General features: G+C 43.9%; 1 protein-coding gene across 3 annotated transcripts in view; it reads right to left on the reverse strand.

The window, feature by feature from the left end:
* Window positions 1-17,549, reverse strand: part of CUNH6orf89 (chromosome unknown C6orf89 homolog) — a 57,769-nt gene that overhangs the window by 33,466 nt on the left and 6,754 nt on the right. For 2 of the 3 annotated variants that reach the window (XM_008840066.2, XM_029566920.1), the window contains exons 2-4: window positions 14,397-14,488; window positions 8,389-8,596; window positions 7,587-7,800 (exon numbers count right to left, since the gene is read on the reverse strand). In XM_008840066.2, coding sequence (XP_008838288.1) covers window positions 7,587-7,800; window positions 8,389-8,577 — 403 coding nt within the window. In that variant the 5' untranslated portion in view covers window positions 8,578-8,596; window positions 14,397-14,488. The remainder of the gene's footprint in view (window positions 1-7,586; window positions 7,801-8,388; window positions 8,597-14,396; window positions 14,489-17,549) is intronic. The other variant, XM_029566921.1, reaches the window with a different exon arrangement.

The raw sequence follows: 17,549 nt of genomic DNA on the forward strand, positions 1-17,549 counted from the left end.
CCCTGTCACTTCCTACTTTTCCGCTTCTAGCTACTCTCTTGTGAGAGTGAAGCAGCATCCACTGTGATTCTGATCTACCTCTCTGAGGACTAATAGTGCTGAGCACCCCTCCATACGTGTGTGCATGTGGGGAGAACTTGTCTGACAAGCTCTTTCCACACTTTTAACTGTGTTGTCTATTTCTATTACTGGATTTTTTTTTTAAAAAGACACAGTCTCACTATGTAGCCCAGCTGTCCTAGAACTCTACGCAGACCTACCAGGCTGGTCTTGAACTCAGAGATCTGCCTTCTGCCTCCCAAGTGCTGTGATTGAAGGTGTCTGCCACCACTCCCAGACTGGATTGTTTTTAAAGGCCAGATCTGGCTATGCAGCCTGGGCTCTGGCCTCCCAAGAGCTGGGATGACAGGTGTGTGCCACTAGATCCAGCCCAATGACAACATTTTAAGAGCTGTAAACAGGGATGGACAGATGGCTCAGTGGTTAAGACCACTTGATGCCCTTCCAGAAGACCTGAACTCAATTCTCAGCACCCAAGTTGGTGGCTCATATCCAGCTGTAACCCCAGCTCCAGGAGATAACACCTTTTCTGGCCCCTGTCGGGCTCTTGGAATCTGCATGCAAGCAAGTGCACATACTCCAAACACAGACACATAAATAAAAATAAAATCTCTTTATAAAAAAGAGTTATAAACAATAAATTCTTTAAAAAGAAGTAAGGAATTTATGGGGCTGGAGAGATGGCTCAGTGGTTAAGAACACTGACTGTTCTTGCAGAAGACCCAGGTTCGAATCCCAGCACCCACATGGCAGCTAACAACTGTCTGTAACTCCAGTATCAGGGAATCCAACAGACTCTTCTGTCCTCCTCAGGCATTGCATGACATGGGTGCACTTACATACATTCAGGCAATACACTCATACACATAAAATAAAAATAATAAATAAAATATTTTTAAAAAGAAGTAAGGAATTTGCTTTACCAGATATTAAAGCATTCTACAAAGCTACTATAATTGGGTAAGGTCAATTCACCCATTCCCTAAAAGTAATTCAGAACCTCCAAATCAATAGAGGTAACTTTGCAGTCATCTTTGGGGCTGAGCAGCAAATCCCTGCGGAGATGGAACAGGGCAATGGTCTATTTTTTGTGTCTCTTCTCACACTGTAAACAGTGTCCTTTTCATACATACTGAATGCCACATTGTAGCATTCTTGTGCTTTTCTGGTGGTCAGTTTGTTTCTTGAAAGAGCCCTCAAGGGAGGTAGCACATGTGTGGGGTCAGAGGGCACATAAGAACTCTCTGTACTTTCCCCACTCAATTTGAAACTGCTCTAAAAAATTGTTAATTTTTAAAAAATGTCCTCAAGTGTCATCCCGAAGGGCTGTCTTGTTTTCCCATGTGCAAGAACACTGCAGTGCCCTACAAAGAAAATATGTTCCTTCTGCAACAGGGTCTCACTACACAGCCCTGGCTGGCCTGGAACTCACTATGCAAACCAAGCTAGCCTGGAACTCACAGAGATCTGCCTGCCTCTGCCTCCCAAGTGCTGGGATTAAAAGTGTGTGCAACCACGCCCAGCTTTCTAATCTTTTAATATACACTGAAATAAATTCTGTATTAATTAAAGTTATAAATGATAAAACAAAATTTAAAGAGGGCTGGAAAGATGGTTCAGTGGTTAAGAGCACTGGTTGTTCTTGTAGAGGATGAGGGTTTGGTTCCCAGCACCCACATGGCAGCTAACACTGGTCTGTAACTCCAGTTCCAGGGGATCTGGTGCCCTCTTCTGACTTCTGCAATCACCAGGCACCCATTTAGTGCACTTTCCTACAAGCAGGTAAAACAATCGTGCAGATAAAAAAATAGATAAATAAAATCTTTAAAAATTTAAAGAATAAAGCAAATCTAACACATGATTTTTATGCATCCTTGGGAACAAGAAAAGTTTTCTAAATAAGACATAGGAGAAAATACCATAAAGAAGACATGGACAGACCAAATCTTCATATGAGAGTCAAAGAAGTAAAGCCTCTAACATGAAAGCAACTCTGCTGGATTAAAAAAAATAAAATAAAAGGGGAAAGAACATCAACAAGCAATTCACAGGAAAACAAATATAAGGAGCCTATCGAAACATGAAAAGACAGCTAACTCTACTAATAATCAGAGAAATGCAACTTGAAATGAGATGCTTCAGTTTTGTGACTAACAAAACATTGACCCCATCAAATACTGATTGATGATTAATGTATGCTTTTAGTGAAGGTAAGAGTTGGTAAGTTCATGGAGGAAGGGCACGCCTTTAATCCCAGCACTGGAGAGGCAGAGGCACGTGGCTCTCTGTGAGTTCAAGGCCAGGCTGGTCTACACAGCCAGTTCCAGACCAAGACAGGGCCACATAATGAGACCCTGTCTCAAAAAAAATGTATATGAGGAAAATTGGTAGTATTTATTAAGATTTAAAATATGCATGCTCTTTGGAGTAATTCTATATTTTAAAAATATTTTATTTATTATTTTTATGTGTATGAGTGTATTGTCTGCATGTATGTGAGTGCACCCATGTTGTGCATTGCCTCGGAGGTCACAAGAGGGCTTCAGATTCCCCTGGAACCGAACCCAGGTCCTCTGCAAGAACAGTCAGTACTCTTAACCGCTGAGCCATCTCTCCAGCTGCAGAGGACCCGGTTCGATTCCCAGCACCCACATGGCGGCTGCGAACCGGTCCTTACCTCTTCCGTGGCAGTGCATGACATGGGTGCACTCACATGCAGGCAATACACTCATACACATAACATTTTTTAAAAAAACAAACTTTCAAGATGTTTCCTCATTAAAAAAAAATTTTTTTTTGAAAATTTTTTTCTAAAGACAATGTCTTACTATGTAACACAGACTGGCCTTGAACTTGTGATACTTCTGCCTCAGCCCCGCAAATGCTGGGATTACAGGTATGTGCCACTGTTGGTCTCCAAAAATTATAGAACAGAAATAATATCACTGCATTTAAAGATATGTGTACACAAACATATTATAACCGTAAAAGCCTAGACACCAGTAAATTATAGAACAGTCTCAAAATGAAATATAAAATCCTCCAAAATTAGATAATGGATTGAAGCATGCCCCTCCCCCATTCTTGTCCTTTCTGGAACCTCAAAATACAACCTAATTTGGAAACCGTTTCTTTGCAGATATAATTAGTTATGATGCGGTCACAGTGATGTAGAGTGGGGCTTAAATCCAATCTGAAGGATGTCCTTATAAGAAGCAAGGCCACACAAAGAGACACAGAGGGCAGACAGCCTGTGAGGGATGATACAGGCAGAGGATGAATGGAGCCACAGGCAGGAGACTCAGGACTGCACCAATCACCAGCAGCTGGAAGATGTGCTGAGGCCCTTTGTGAGGGAGTGCCACCCTACCAGCATTTTTGTTCCAGAATTCTAGCTTCCAGAATTTGGAGAGGATAATTTCTGTTATTTTAAGGCATTCAGGCCAAGTGTGGTAGAACACACCTATAATCTCAGCATGTGACAAGTTATGGCAGGAAAGTCATGAATTGAATGCCAACCTGGGATACATAGTGAGACTCTGTTTAAGCCAGGTGTGGTGGTGCACGCTTTTAATCCCCACACTGGGGAGGCAGAGGCAGGCGGATCTCTGTGAGTTCAAGGCCAGCCTGGTCTACATAGTGAGTTCCAGGCCAGCTGGGGCTACAGGGAGACCCTGTCTCAAAAAGACAAAAAAAAAAAGTTTCCTCAATAAGGCACCATCATCCAACATCTGAAAACTCTAGTCCATGAGGGGCTGCTAAAGTAAAGAACACAGGAAACCCTGAAGAACCAGTCAGACCTCACCCTACAGCAGAGAAGCTACACAGGGCAAGGCCATGGTCAGCAAACATCTTCACCAGGGGGAGTGGCACATGCATTCAACCTCAGCCCATCTGGATTCCTGCCTGTGCTTCACCTTCACTGGGACTCAGAGGCTCAGACCAGCTGAGCATTGAGGAAGACACTACACCAGAGATGCAGAACCTCCTACTGCAAAGTTACATGATATCAGAGCCCATATCAACATGACGCCATAAGAAAGGAAAGAGTGTCAAAAACTTCTAATAAGATTAGGGATGGGGTGCATGCATGCCTTTAGTCACAGTACTCCAGAAGCAGAGCCAGGCAAGCCTGGTCTACATAACAAATTCCAGGCCAGCCAGGGGTACATAATGAGACCCTGTCTCAAACAGAACAGAACAGAACAGAACAGAACAGAACAGAACAGAGAAAAAGAAAGTAGAGAGAGCTCGACAGTTAAGAGCACTGGCTGTTCTTGCAGGGGACCCAGGTTCAGTTCCCAACACCTACATGGCGGCTAACAACTGTATGCAATTCCAGTCCCAGGGGATCCAATACCCTCTTCTGGCCTCTGAGGGGATTGTATGCACTGATGCACTTACATTCATGCAGACAAAACACTTATATACATAAAATAGAAATAAATTAATTGTAACAATTTAAAAAACTAAATTTTTAATACAACTTGAAACTGTACTGGCACCAAAAACCCAACAAATGCTACATAAGTCACACTATAATGCAAGAAAAATTTCTGCCATAGTTATCTAACTTTACATCAAAGATTCATTCTGGAAATCCTATGAACACGAGGACTGTAGGAAAGGAGGTCAGCCATCAAGTCACTTAATGAAAGTGATAGCACATGCAGCCCTGGGGCTGGAGCTGGGGCTGGGGCTGGGGTTTGGGCTGGGGTTTGGGCTGAGGCTGGGGCTCAGTGGCAGTGTGCTTGACAAGCACGTGTGCTACCAGTCCATTTATGTTAGAGTTCTTACATGTCTTCCTTATTTTGATCATTTATGCTCAGGAATCAATTACAAATAGAAGCAATTGTGGCAAAATTGCAGCAAATTTAGAATGCCTCATTAGGCAGGGATGTTCGTTTAATCATTTTCCATGAAATAAACTTTCATAGTGCTTTTTTGTGGGAGACAGGCTTGAGCCTAGGGTGCAAGTCTTATTGACAGCCATACAGCAGGCCCTACTGCTGGAGCCACAAGGAACGCCTTGTGACATCTGCTCCCATTGGCAGATCATGAGACTGATGCCTAGAGCTCACCACTCCCTAATCACCACCCGAGATTCCCAAATTGCAACTTAGACAGCCTGGGTCACATGGTTCCCAGGAATCCAGGCCCCCATAAGGAAACCGGAACCTAAGTAACCTGAAACCCATTATGCTAATGAGGCATCTGACTTGCGATGTCAGGATAGGACACAGTCCTGCCAAAGATCTGAGTCGTAACTTCTTGATTGGACCCCTACCCCTATATAAGCTTGTGCCCTTCTACAACAAACTGGATCTGTGTCAATGAACCTGGTTTCCTGTGTCTGAATGGGGCTCCACTGACACAGTCTCCTCACCAGCCCTGGGGTCTGGGACCAGGCAGAAGTAGTGACGACTGGAGGCAGCGCCACAGCGAGCAGAAGAGGGGCCCCAGCACCATGTGAGCAGAACAGCTGCCCCAGCGCCGGGCGAGCAGAAGAGCGACCACAGCTTATGGCCTCAGTGAGTAGCGAAAGGCAGTGCCCAGAAGGCACCTCCTGTGCAATTGCAGGTGGCACCCGTGCAATCAGCCCCATGGGAATGGAGAGCAGCTGCAAGCGGCACCCGGAGACAGCACCCAGCACGGGAAGAGTGGAGGGGGCGGCCACACTTTTTGCTTGTTTTGTTTCAAACAAGGTCTTATTATATAGCCCTGGCTAGCCTGGAACTCACTATGTAGACCAGGCTGGCCTCCAACTCACAGAGATCTTCCTGCCTCTCTGCCTCCAGAGTGCTGGGATTAAAGGTGTGCATCATCATGCCCAGCTTTCACAGAACTTTCTCTTTTTTTTTTCCAGTGCTTTATTTTTTAAGATTTATTTTTATCATTTTAATTATATGTGTCTGTGTTAGGTATGTGTACAAACATTCAGGTGTTCTCAAAGGACAGATGGTATCAGAGTCTCTGGAGCTGAAGTTGTCAGCCCCCTGACATGGGTACTGGGAACTGAACTCTGGTCCTCTGGAAGGATATGAATATGCTAGTGCTTTATTTTTGCAACAGGATCTTGATCTGTGGGCTACAGTGTCTTTAAAATCATAGTGTAGCACAGGCTGTTCTCATGTTCCTCCTTCTCTGTCCTCTTATTGCCTGAATTAGAGGCTTGTGTCACTGCCCAGCCACAGATTCCGTGTTGTCGTTGTTTCCCATACCTTCACATGTTTATTCAGCTAGTTTTAAAAAATTTATCATTTTTAATTTTATTATTTTAATAATTAAATTTTTATTTTATTAATTTAATTTAATTTTTTTTTTTTGGTTCTTTTGAGACAGGGTCTCCCTGTAGCTCCAGCTGGCCTGGAACTTGCTATATAGACCAGGTTGGCCTTGAAATCATAGAGATCTGCCTGCCTCTGCCTCTGAGTGCTGGGATTAAAGGCTTGTACCACCATGCCCAGCTTATTATTTTTATTTTATGTGTATTAGTGTACTGCCTGCATGTAAGTGCACCCATGTCGTGCAATGCTCATGGAGGTCAGAAGGGGGTGTTGGATCCCCTGGAACTGGAGTTATGGATGATTGTTAGCTACCATGTGGGTGCTGGGAATCAAACCCGGTCCTCTGCAAGGGCTGCCAGTGCTCTTAACTGCTAAATGCTTCTTTTTTTTTTTTGTCTTTTTGAGACAGGGTCTCCCTGTAGCCCCAGCTGTCCTGGAACTTACTATGTAGACCAGGCTGGCCTCGAACTCACAAATATCTGCCTGCCTCTGCCTCCCAAGTGCTGGGATTAAAGGCGTGCGCCACCACGCCCAGCGGCTAAATGCTTCTTAAAATTCAACTATGGGCAGAACTGCTACACTCTGGAACACTAAATTAAGTGAACTGTGGCAGAGAAAGAGGAGGTGATGAGTGAGAAAAACCTAGTCAGCCCAACAGGGTGAGGAGCTGCTTGAGGAACCAGTTAGAAGCAAGCTGTCTGGGACACTTTCAGTAAATCAACAGCTCGTAATAAATGATCTGCTATGGACAAGGATCCCAGGAAAGAGGAGGACCTGAATAGGCAGGGTCAGACCTTTTCAGGGACATTCTTCCCTAACATGTGTGTCCTGGTATCAGGGCATTTACATGTGGCTCCCACCAGATGTGCTTCTCTGGCAAGTTTCTTGATTTCTGTGAGCCTCGGTTTTCCTATCTACAAAATATGAATAAAGCCTATCTCACAGAGTCTTAGCAAGAGTTCAACAAAACAAGGCAATACTGGGAAGACAGCTCTTACCAGATACCAATAAATATCTGATAAGAGTTTTTCCATCAAACAATGCCAAGAAAACTGTCTCGAGTTGGGCATAGTGGCTCAAGTCAATAATCCTAGCACCCGTGGGTCTGAGGCCAGCCTGGGATACACAGCAAGTTCTAGGATACCTAAGCTACATAGTGAGACCCTGCCTCAGACAAAGAAAAAAAGAAAAAACAGCAGAGAATAGTGTATCTCATAAGTAGTAAATGCAGTCTTCTACCTGGAAAGGGTGTGTCTTCATTGGATCCTTGCAGAGAAATGACTTTATTTTCTGGCATATACTTCTTGGTAATAGGCAAGGACATCAGTCGAATGTGGCGGATGAGTGAACGCCAGGTATGAGCTCCAGAAAGCACCGGCTCGGGTGCTAATGGGCTGAAAGGTTGAATCACAAAGTAGGCAGTGAGCAAGATTAATCCCAGAGTTAGGAGGACCTATAAGGAAAGACAAGGCTGAGATCAATAATTGCCCCAACAAAGTACCCTAATGCTCAGGAAACAAAGGCCTCCTTTCCAATGTACCTAAGAACTCATCCAATTTCACAAATAAGCCATTTCCTTCCGTTTTTTTGTTTTGAGACAGGGTCTCACTATTTAGCCTTGACTGACAGGAATTCACTATGTAGATAGACCAGGCTGGTCTGGACCTCACAGATATCCACCTGGATGCCTTCCCAGTGCTGGGATTAAAGGTGTGCACCACCATACCCAGCAACTTTAACTTTTGAAGGCATTTGAAGTTTGAGAACTATGAGGATCACAAGGCTCATCAAACTTCTATCACCCAATTAGAAGTCATTAATAAATACAATTACAGATTAATTAAAAACAATCAGCTTTCATTTATGCCGATTAACAACATAGTCCTTATAACACATGATAAAAACAGCAAAAGCTAATGTATGCACAGAAAAGCCCAGATTTGGTGCTGGGATCAGTTAACAGGAACAGAGGGGTTGGAGGGGAGGTGGACAACAGACACACTGAAGCATCTGAGATCTGCTCTCCAAGCAAGACTCTTACCTTGTACATGGCTATAAGGAGAGGGTACTGGGGTGGTCTCCTCTGAGGTTCATTCTTTTCCAGCAGCTGCCTGATAAACTTTTCTATTGCTTTCTCTGACATTCCACACTGATGGCCAGTCTGTCTCACCAAGTCAACAGTCTCTGAGAGTTTGTCATAGATGCTGATCTCATTAGCGGCGAGATCCATGTCTTCCAGCACGAAATCCCTGAGAGAGAAAAGAGAGAAATGACGGTGTCTCTAGGGTACTTCCTCCTGAAGGCTGCTTCCTTCCCACAATGTTTATGGACCTTCTAGAGAACAAGTTTGTATTTTTCCCCACAAACTACAACAGACAAAAACTTTTATCATACACAATGAGTATGTTGAGACAATGTCAAACTGGTATATACACAACTTATAAAAATAATTATTATTACTGTTTGTTTTCTATTTTGAGATGGGATCTTGCTATGTTGTTCAGGTTGTTAAGAGAGCTCTGGGGCTCAAGCAGCCTTCCTTCAGCTTCCTCAGTCAGTGGTGGGATTACAGTCCATGTCACCATGTTCAGCTTATGTACAAGTCTTAAAATGTTACTTAAGTATGCCAGGTGAGGTGGCACATTCTTGCAATCCCATCACTCGGGAAGTGGAGACAGGAGGTTCAAGGCTAACCCTGGCTATACAGCATGTTAGAGGCCAGCCTGGGGTACATGGATTCCTGTTTAAAAGAAAAGTCAGGCTGGGCGTGGTGGCGCACACCTTTAGTCCCAGCACTCAGGAGGCAGAGGTAGGCGGATCTCTGTGAGTGCAAAGCCAGCCTGGTCTACATAGTTGAGTTCCAGGCTGGCTGGGGCTAAAGGGAGACCCTGCCTCAAAAAGACAAAAAAAAAAAAAAAAAAAAAAAAAAAGAAGAAAGAAAGAAAGAAAGAGGAAAGTTAAAAAAAAAGAAAAGAAAAAAAACAAAACAAAAACAAGCTCCTTAACTGTGAGCTAGTGACAGTACATGCCAGCTCTGACTCCCAAACACTCAGAGGAACACTGGTCTGCAGCACAATAAATCCCTAATGATTCTGAAGCACTACTGGCATCCAGAAATTTCTGAGCCCAGCCACATTAGCTCTGCTAGTGGTCATTTACAAAAATAAAAATAAATGGAATGCAGTCAATGACGCGGATCACTATAGCACTTGGCTCTTAAAGCAACCCAGAATAGAAACGGATTGCTGAAGGTACAGTTCACTGTGAGGAATGTGCTGATAAACTGTTTCTGGCCAGAGCAAGGATTGCAGACGACACCATGGCGGGGGAGTCCTTCACATCAACAACATGCAGCCTCTTAGCTTGGAGCCCACGGTTACAATTTTAGACAATAAAGAGCATTTGTATTTTACACACTTGAGACTAAGATCTACACTAATTTCAAATTTTTATTTGTGTTCTCATAGTTATTTTGAAATCATATCATTTCACAAAGGCCACAGAATGAACATTGAGTTCTCGTATCATTTGCAAAAATAAAATTACATAGTAGTTTGTTTTTTTTTTTTCAAGGAACGGCAGTGCTTAGGTTTTGTTTTTTTCCCTTAATTGCACAGGGTCCCTATTTGCATACTTCACTTCCAAAGTGGTTCTAACCTTGAAAAGCACTCATGTGGTGCATGTGTATTTCTTCAGTAAGATGCTGCCACCTTCAACGTGCAGGACAGTCAAGTGGCTCAGGCAGAGCGCAGAGGCCTGAACGGCCACAGCCAGCACATGCATCAGTGTGGCTCCTCTTCCAGCAGGGCACCTCCTGTGTACTCCTTTTTATGCCTATAAACACTCAGTTCACTGGGTCTGAAGTCAGCCTGCACACTAGAACCACCCAGAGAGCTACTCACTTAAATCAGAATCACTGTGCTAATGCTATACCAACAGGCATGGAACCAGGTGCCCACGCTGTGCTCCTGTTGCCATGACCTCACCCACACGTCTGACGTTTGATCACAGTGGTCCCAGAGGATGTGGTGTCTCACTGTGGCTTTGATCTGTATTTCTCTGTTGGCTGAGGATGGTGAGCATCCTCTCACCTTGCTACTTGTATATCCTTTTACAGGAATGGCTCTCCTTTGTGCTTTCATTGGGTTGTCTTTTTATTACTGACTTATAAGACTTCTTTATTATTTTGGATAGTAGGTCTTTATTAGCTCTGATTTTCAAAGATTTCTTCTATTCTGTGGTTGACACCTCCCTTGTTGGTAGTACTGGAGACTGAACCCAAGGCCTAGCTTCATTTCACTTTTTTTTTTTTTGGAGACAGGGTCTCATGTAACCCAGGCTGGCTTCAAATCTAATGTACAGCAAAGGCTGTCCTTGAAATCCTAACCCTCAGATGTGTGCCACCACACCAGGCTCCACCTCACTTTCTTTTTGAAACAGTTGTTTTTAAAGTGTGTGGGGGGGTGGTATACAATGCTGGGGAGTGGACCCAGGGCTTCATATATGCTAGGCAAACAGTCCCATACCCTCAGCCCAAGATCCATATTTTGAAATAGAATTTGCACCATCCTTTTATTTGAGCTTGAAATGAAACCTCATACCGTCTTTTTATCTCCTTTTTAAAATGATTATCATTTTAAAAAATTTTATTATTTTTATTTTACATGTACAAGTGTATTGCCTGCATGTATGTGAGTGCACCCATGTTGTGCAATGCTGCGGAGGTCAGAAGAGGGCTTCGGATTCCCCCGGAACTGGAGTTAAGGATGGTTTGTAGTTGCCATATGGGTGCTGGGAATTGAACCCGGGTTCTCTGCAAGAGCAGTCAGTGCCCTTAACCGCTGAGCCATCTCTCCAGCCCTGTTTATTCCTTTTGGGAGGGGGTAGCTTGATTCGTAGCCGCCATGTGGGTGCTGGGAATCAAACCCGGGTCCTCTGCAAGAGCAGTCAGTGCTATTAACCACTGAGCCAGCTCTCCAGCCCCTAAAATTTTTTTTAAATTTTATGTGCATGAGTGTTTTGGCTGCATGTAAGTGCACCCATGTCATGCAATGCCTGGGGAGGTTAGAAAAGGAAGTCAGATCCCCTGGAACTATAGTTACGGGTGGTTGTTAGCTGCCATATGGGTGCTAGGACTCGAACCCAAATCCTCCGCAAGAACAGCCAGTGCTCTTAACCACTGAGCCATCTCCCCAGCCTCCCATATTCTTTTAGAAAAGCACTTTGAAAATGAGTAATAAGTTATGGGAGATGAACTGCTTGAAGAGGCAATACACAGATGTGTGCTGAACTGTGACATTTTGGACCTCTTTTAATCAATCCAAGCTACATGACTATTGTCCTGTCCTTCAATTGGCTGCATCATCTACCTTGAAAGGACATACATGTGCTGGTGTGGTGGCATATGCCTATTTTCCTAACAGGATTATCCCAGGAGGCTGAGGCAAAAGGATCAAGATTTTGAGGCCAACCTGGGCTATATGGCATGTTCCAGACTAGCTGAGCTGTACAGTGAAACCCTGTTTCAAGAAAAGTCCCAGTGTGGTGGAGTATAGCTTTAATCCCAGCCTTGGGAGGCAAAGGCAGGCAATCTGTATGAGGTCCAGGCCAGCAGGGCTACATAGTAAGACCCTATCTCAGAACCAAACGAACAACAACACGCACCATGTCAGTGCTTTTGAAGTTAGAACCATTTTGAGAAGGAAGTATGTGAAATGAGAGGAAGTTCAACACTTTTTTAAAAAAAGCTTCACTGTACTGCACTTCCAGAAATGTAAAATGGTGCAGCCTGTGGAGAACTTACAATTCCATAAAGTTATACAATGAGTTTACATATGTCATACAGCAATTCCACTCCTGGGTAGGTACCCAAAGAGCACAAACACATGTCCACACAAAAACACAAATGTTAAAGCAGCATTATTCATCATCCTAGAATAGAAGCAAATCCCTATGTCTGAACCAATGAATGCAGGAACAAAATGTGGCAGATCTGCTTAACAGATTACTGCACACTAGAAAGTGACTGCGTATCATGCACACTATGATATGAATGAGCCCTGAAAACACTGTGGTAAGTGAAGCAGACAATCACAAAGACCACATAATGCATGACTGCATTATATGAAAACAAAGAATAGGCAAATCTATGACAGGAAACAGATTTAACAGTTGCCTAGGGAGAGTGGAGACTAGAGACTGGTGGGCGATAGGTGGGGGATTCTGTCTAGAGTGACAAACATGTTCTAATCTGAAGTCAATTATGGCTACAAGCATTTTAAAATTTTTTGTTGTTTTGAGACAGGGTCTCACTAGGTAGCCTTGGCTGGCCTGAAATTTGCTATATAGACTAAGCTGGCATTGAACACACAGAGGTCTACCTGCCTCTGCCACTGCCTCTGCCACTGAAGTACTGGAATTAAAGGTGTGCACCACCATGCCTGGCGTTTAAAAAGTTTTTGTTTTGATTTATTTCATGTATATAAGTGTTTTGCCTGCATGCATGTAAGTATACCATCTGTGTGTGTGTGTGTGTGTGTGTGTGTGTGTGTGTGTGTGGTATCCCCTGAAACTGGAGTTTTGGATGGTTGTTAGCCACCATGTGTGTTGTGCCTGAACTCTGGTCTTCTGCAAGAGCAGCCAGTGCTCTTAACTGCTCAGCTATCTCTCCAGCCCCACATATATTTTAATGCATATTTATGGAATTTGAACTTATCCCTAACGTGGCATTTCTTATTTTACACTGTGTTCCATCTCTATTGCCCAGCCACTAGACTCTCAGGTCTATGAGAACAGGGTGACTTACTATGGGTCAATGTCTGGCATATAAAAAGTATTTGCAGAGACTTAATGACAAAGATCAGGACAAACTAGCTGGGGATTGGGAAACAAATTCTTTTTATTTTATTTTTTGATCTTTTTGAGATAGGGTCTCCCTGTAGCCCCAGTTGGCCTGGAACTCACTATGTAGACCAGGCTGGCCTTGAACTCAGAGATCTGCCTGACTCTGGGATTAAAGGTCTACGCCACCATGCCCAGCTTAGGGAAACAAATTCTAAGAGGATTCTTAGAGAAATTCATCTACAGGGCTTGGCATGTAGTTCAGTTAGTAGAACAGCTGCTTAGCACCCAGCACTACATAAAGGGGAATGGGACGGGGGAGACAGAGAGATGTACTAGAGTCATCTGGGAAGAGGAAACCTCATTTGTGGAGTTATTTTCATTAAACTAGCCTATGGCCACATCTGTGAGGCATTTTCTTAATTGCTAATTGACATAGAAGGGCCCAGCCCACCGTGATCAGTGCCATCCTTAGGCAGGTAGACCTGGGCTATATAAGAAAGCTGGTTGCGCATAAGCTAAGGGAAGCACACCAGTAACCAGTGTTCCCCCAGTCCACTTCAGTTTCTGCCCCGAGCACTGGCCTTGAGCTCCTGCCCTGACTTCCCTTGATGACAGATTATGACTTGGGAGTTGTAAGATGAAAACCAAGAAAGCTTTCCTCCCCAAGTTGCTCTTGGTCAGTCTTTTATCACCACAACAGAAAAGGACACTGACTAGAACACTGCATGTGCTTATCAGCTATAAAATATTTACAACTAGTTGTTAATGTAGATGATGCAACAAAACAATCATTAATTTCTAGGTGAGGAAATCATGCTCTGACAGCAGTCAGTTTTTACCTGAGCCATGCCCGGCTCTGTTTAGAAACTTTTAAAAATTACCATACATAAGCACATTACTAGTTGTACATAATGTTAACAGAAAATGTGTGACTTTAAAAAACTCACACATTAGGCCGGGCATGGTGGTGCATGCCTTTAATCCCAGCACTTGGGAAACAGAGGCAGGCGGATCTCTGTGAGTTCAAGGCCAGCCTGTTCTATATAGTGAGTTCCAGGACAGCTGGGGCTACAGGGAGAACCTGTCTCAAAAAGACCAAAAACAAAAAACAAACAAACAAAAAAACCTAACACATTAAGTCATGGGTAAGCAGTGAGCATGAAAGACCTAGTGAAATGAGCTGAGACTTGATGATAACCCATTTACCTCCAGAAAGAAGGTCCAGCTCTGGCAGAAAGGAGCTTTGCCACAGAGGGAAGGTCTGAAGAACAAGCTGGACTCTTAACAGCGGTTTAAACCTGCAAGGGCACAGGCAGGATCACCATAACAATCACAGCAGTGTGTCCCACCCTGCACATGCACAGTCCCCCCGTTACCACGGAGTATAAGTTTCAAGACCCAAAGTGGAAGTCTGAAACCACACAGTAACTGAACTCTTATAAACACAAGTTTTTTTCCATACTTACTCATGAGTAAGTTTAATTTACAAATTAAGCACATTACAATAGCAAACTAATAATGTAGAACAATGGCAATACACCTAAAAATAAGTTGTATGAGTCTCTCAAAATACCTTGTATTGTACTAACCCTTCTTATGTGATGCCTACACGGTGAGCCATGTGAGGTAAATGACGCAGACTCCTAACAGCATTAGGAAGGGTTACCTGAACACTTGTGACAAGACACTCCCAAGTCACTAACAGGTAGGTGGCAGGTAATATATACCCATGGCGACATGAACAAGGGATGATACTGTCCCAGCAGGTCAGTGTGAGAGTTCAACATGCTACTTGCAACAGCATACAATTTAAAATGTATGCACTTTGATTTCTGCAATTTTCCAATGAACAGTTTCAGACTGCTGGTAAGTAAACCCATGGATATGGGAGACTACTGTTCTCAGTTACAAGCTGTGGGGACGGGAGCCAACACAGAAGCTTTCAAGCCTCTTCCCCGCTGATTAAAGGCACACCCCAGAGCCAGGGGTTCAGCTCAGTGTTAGGCTAGGCCCTCAGTTGAAACCTTGGCACCACAAAACAAATATAATAAAGGCATGCTCCTTTGAAAAGATGCTACTTTAGAACAGTGTTCTCAATTAAGAGTGATGATTCTGCTCTTCAAGGGGCATGTGCTGAAGGCTGAAGACTTTTCTTTTGTGTTTTTGAGACAGGGTCTCTCTGTAGACCCAGATAGCCTGGAACGTGCTATATAGACCAGGTTGGTCTCGATCTCACACAGATTCACCTGCCTCTGCCTCTGCCTCTGCCTCCTGGATGCTGGGATTACTGGTGTGCACCATCCTGCCCAGCTAAGAATGAAGACTTTTAAAAAATATATTTTTAAAAATTTTTGTGTATACAGGCATGGTTGGCACTCACCTTTAATCCCAGCACTCGGGAGGCAGAAGCAGGCTAATCTCTGTGAGTTCAAGGGCAGCTTGTCTCAAAAAGACAAAAAAAAAATATGAATGTGTGTGTGCATATATATGCAGGCATGTGTACCTGAGTATAGGTGCCCTAGGAGACCAGAAGAGGGTATCGGATCCCCTAAAGCTGGAGTTAGAGGCAATTGTGAGCCCCCTGACAAGGGTCCTGGGAACCTAACTCGGGTCCTCTATTAAGAGCAACATTTGTTCTTAACCACTGAGTCATCTCTCCAGGTCCCTTTTTTTAAAAAAGGGTCTCACTATGTAACTCTGGCTGGCCTGGAACTCACTATATAGACCAGGCTGGCCTCCAAGTCACAGAGATCTGCCTGCCTATGCCTTCAGAGTACTGGAATCAAAGGCATATGCCATCATGCCCGAGCTGTTTCTTTTTTATTTTTATTTTATGTAAATAAGCATTTTGTGTACACATATGTAAGTTCACTTACTATGTGTGTGCAATGTCATGGAGGCCAGAAGAGAGTGTTGGATCCCCTGGAATTGGAGTTAAGGATGGCTGTTAGCCACCGTGTAGGTGCTGGGAACCTAACTCAGGTCCTCTGCAAGAGCAGCCAGCACTCTTAAGCAGAGCCAGCTCTCTAGTCCCTTGTATTTTTTTAATTGTCAGAATCTTGGGAGTACTACCAGCATCTAATGGGTAGACCCCTAACTCTACACACAGCCCAGACAGCCTCCACAACAAAGAACTGTCCTCAAAACAAAGAGCTAAAGTTGAGAAACTAGCTTTCAGGAGAAGCCTGCTGGGGGTGAGCCAGGGAGCTGGTTCGCTTTTGGAGAACTTCAGTAGAAGCAAGGGCAGCTCTAAACAGATGTTCTCCACAGCTCCTTCCGGGTCTCAGTCTATGAGGAAACAGCACAGGAGCACAGCTAATGGAACAACTTGGACAGAATAAAAAAAGCTTGTTAAAGAGGCAGTCATGGCCAGACGTGGTGGTACACGCCTTTTTAATGCCAGCACTTGGGAGGCAGAGGCAGGCAGAGCTCTGTGAGTTCCAGGCCAGCCTGGTCTACAAAGCAAGTTCCAGATCAGCTGGGGCTACAGGGAGACCCTGTCTCAAAAAGACACCCCCCCCTAAAAAAAGAGGCGGTTGTGGTGGCTAGCCTGGGCTACATGAGACCCTGTTTCAATAAACAAACAAGCAAAAGACTGTGTTGAAAGCTAAGAGAGCAGTGTAAATGTAAACATCTACTGTACCAGCTGACAAAGCATTAACTCTCCAGTGAAGTCAACATGTTCTGAACATGAATGTGACATGACCTAGTGGTTTACATTTTCCTAAACTGCTACAGCAGTCAGGCAACTCTAACATGCAGTACTGTTCCATTCAGCTACAACACACATCCTAGCTGTCAACAATGACAGTGGTATCCAGATGAATGTTAAATTTATTTCTGCCCCACCTGGTTCCCTAGTCAGCTGGGGAGTGTGGTTTATACTCTACCAATATATTCCATTCTGTTTTATCCCATGATTCCCACTAATTGGAAATGTATTCTACCAAAGGGAAAATGCACCCACTGGATTGTAATAAATATTACTAAGCTTAGGCTGAAGAGATAGCTTAGTGGTTAAGAGCACTGGCTGCTCTTATAGAGAACCCAGGTTTAGTTCTCAGCACCCACACGGCAGCTAACAGTCATCCTTACTCCAGTTCCAGGGGATCCAATGCCCTCTTTTGGCTTCTACAGGCATTGCATGCATGTGGTGCACTTACATGTAGGCAAAATACACACGCATATAAAATAAAAAATAAAAATAAATACTTTTTTAAAAATTTAAAAACTTGGGGTTAGAGAGATGGCTCAGCAGTTAAGAGCACTGACTGCTCTTGCAGAGGACCTGGGTTTGATTCCCAGCATCCACATGGCGGCTACGAACCATCCTTAACTCCAGTTCCAGGGGAATCCAAA

This window comes from Nannospalax galili, unplaced genomic scaffold, assembly GCF_000622305.1.
Source record: "Nannospalax galili isolate Female #2095 unplaced genomic scaffold, S.galili_v1.0 scaffold538, whole genome shotgun sequence".
Taxonomy (NCBI): Eukaryota; Metazoa; Chordata; class Mammalia; order Rodentia; family Spalacidae; genus Nannospalax; species Nannospalax galili.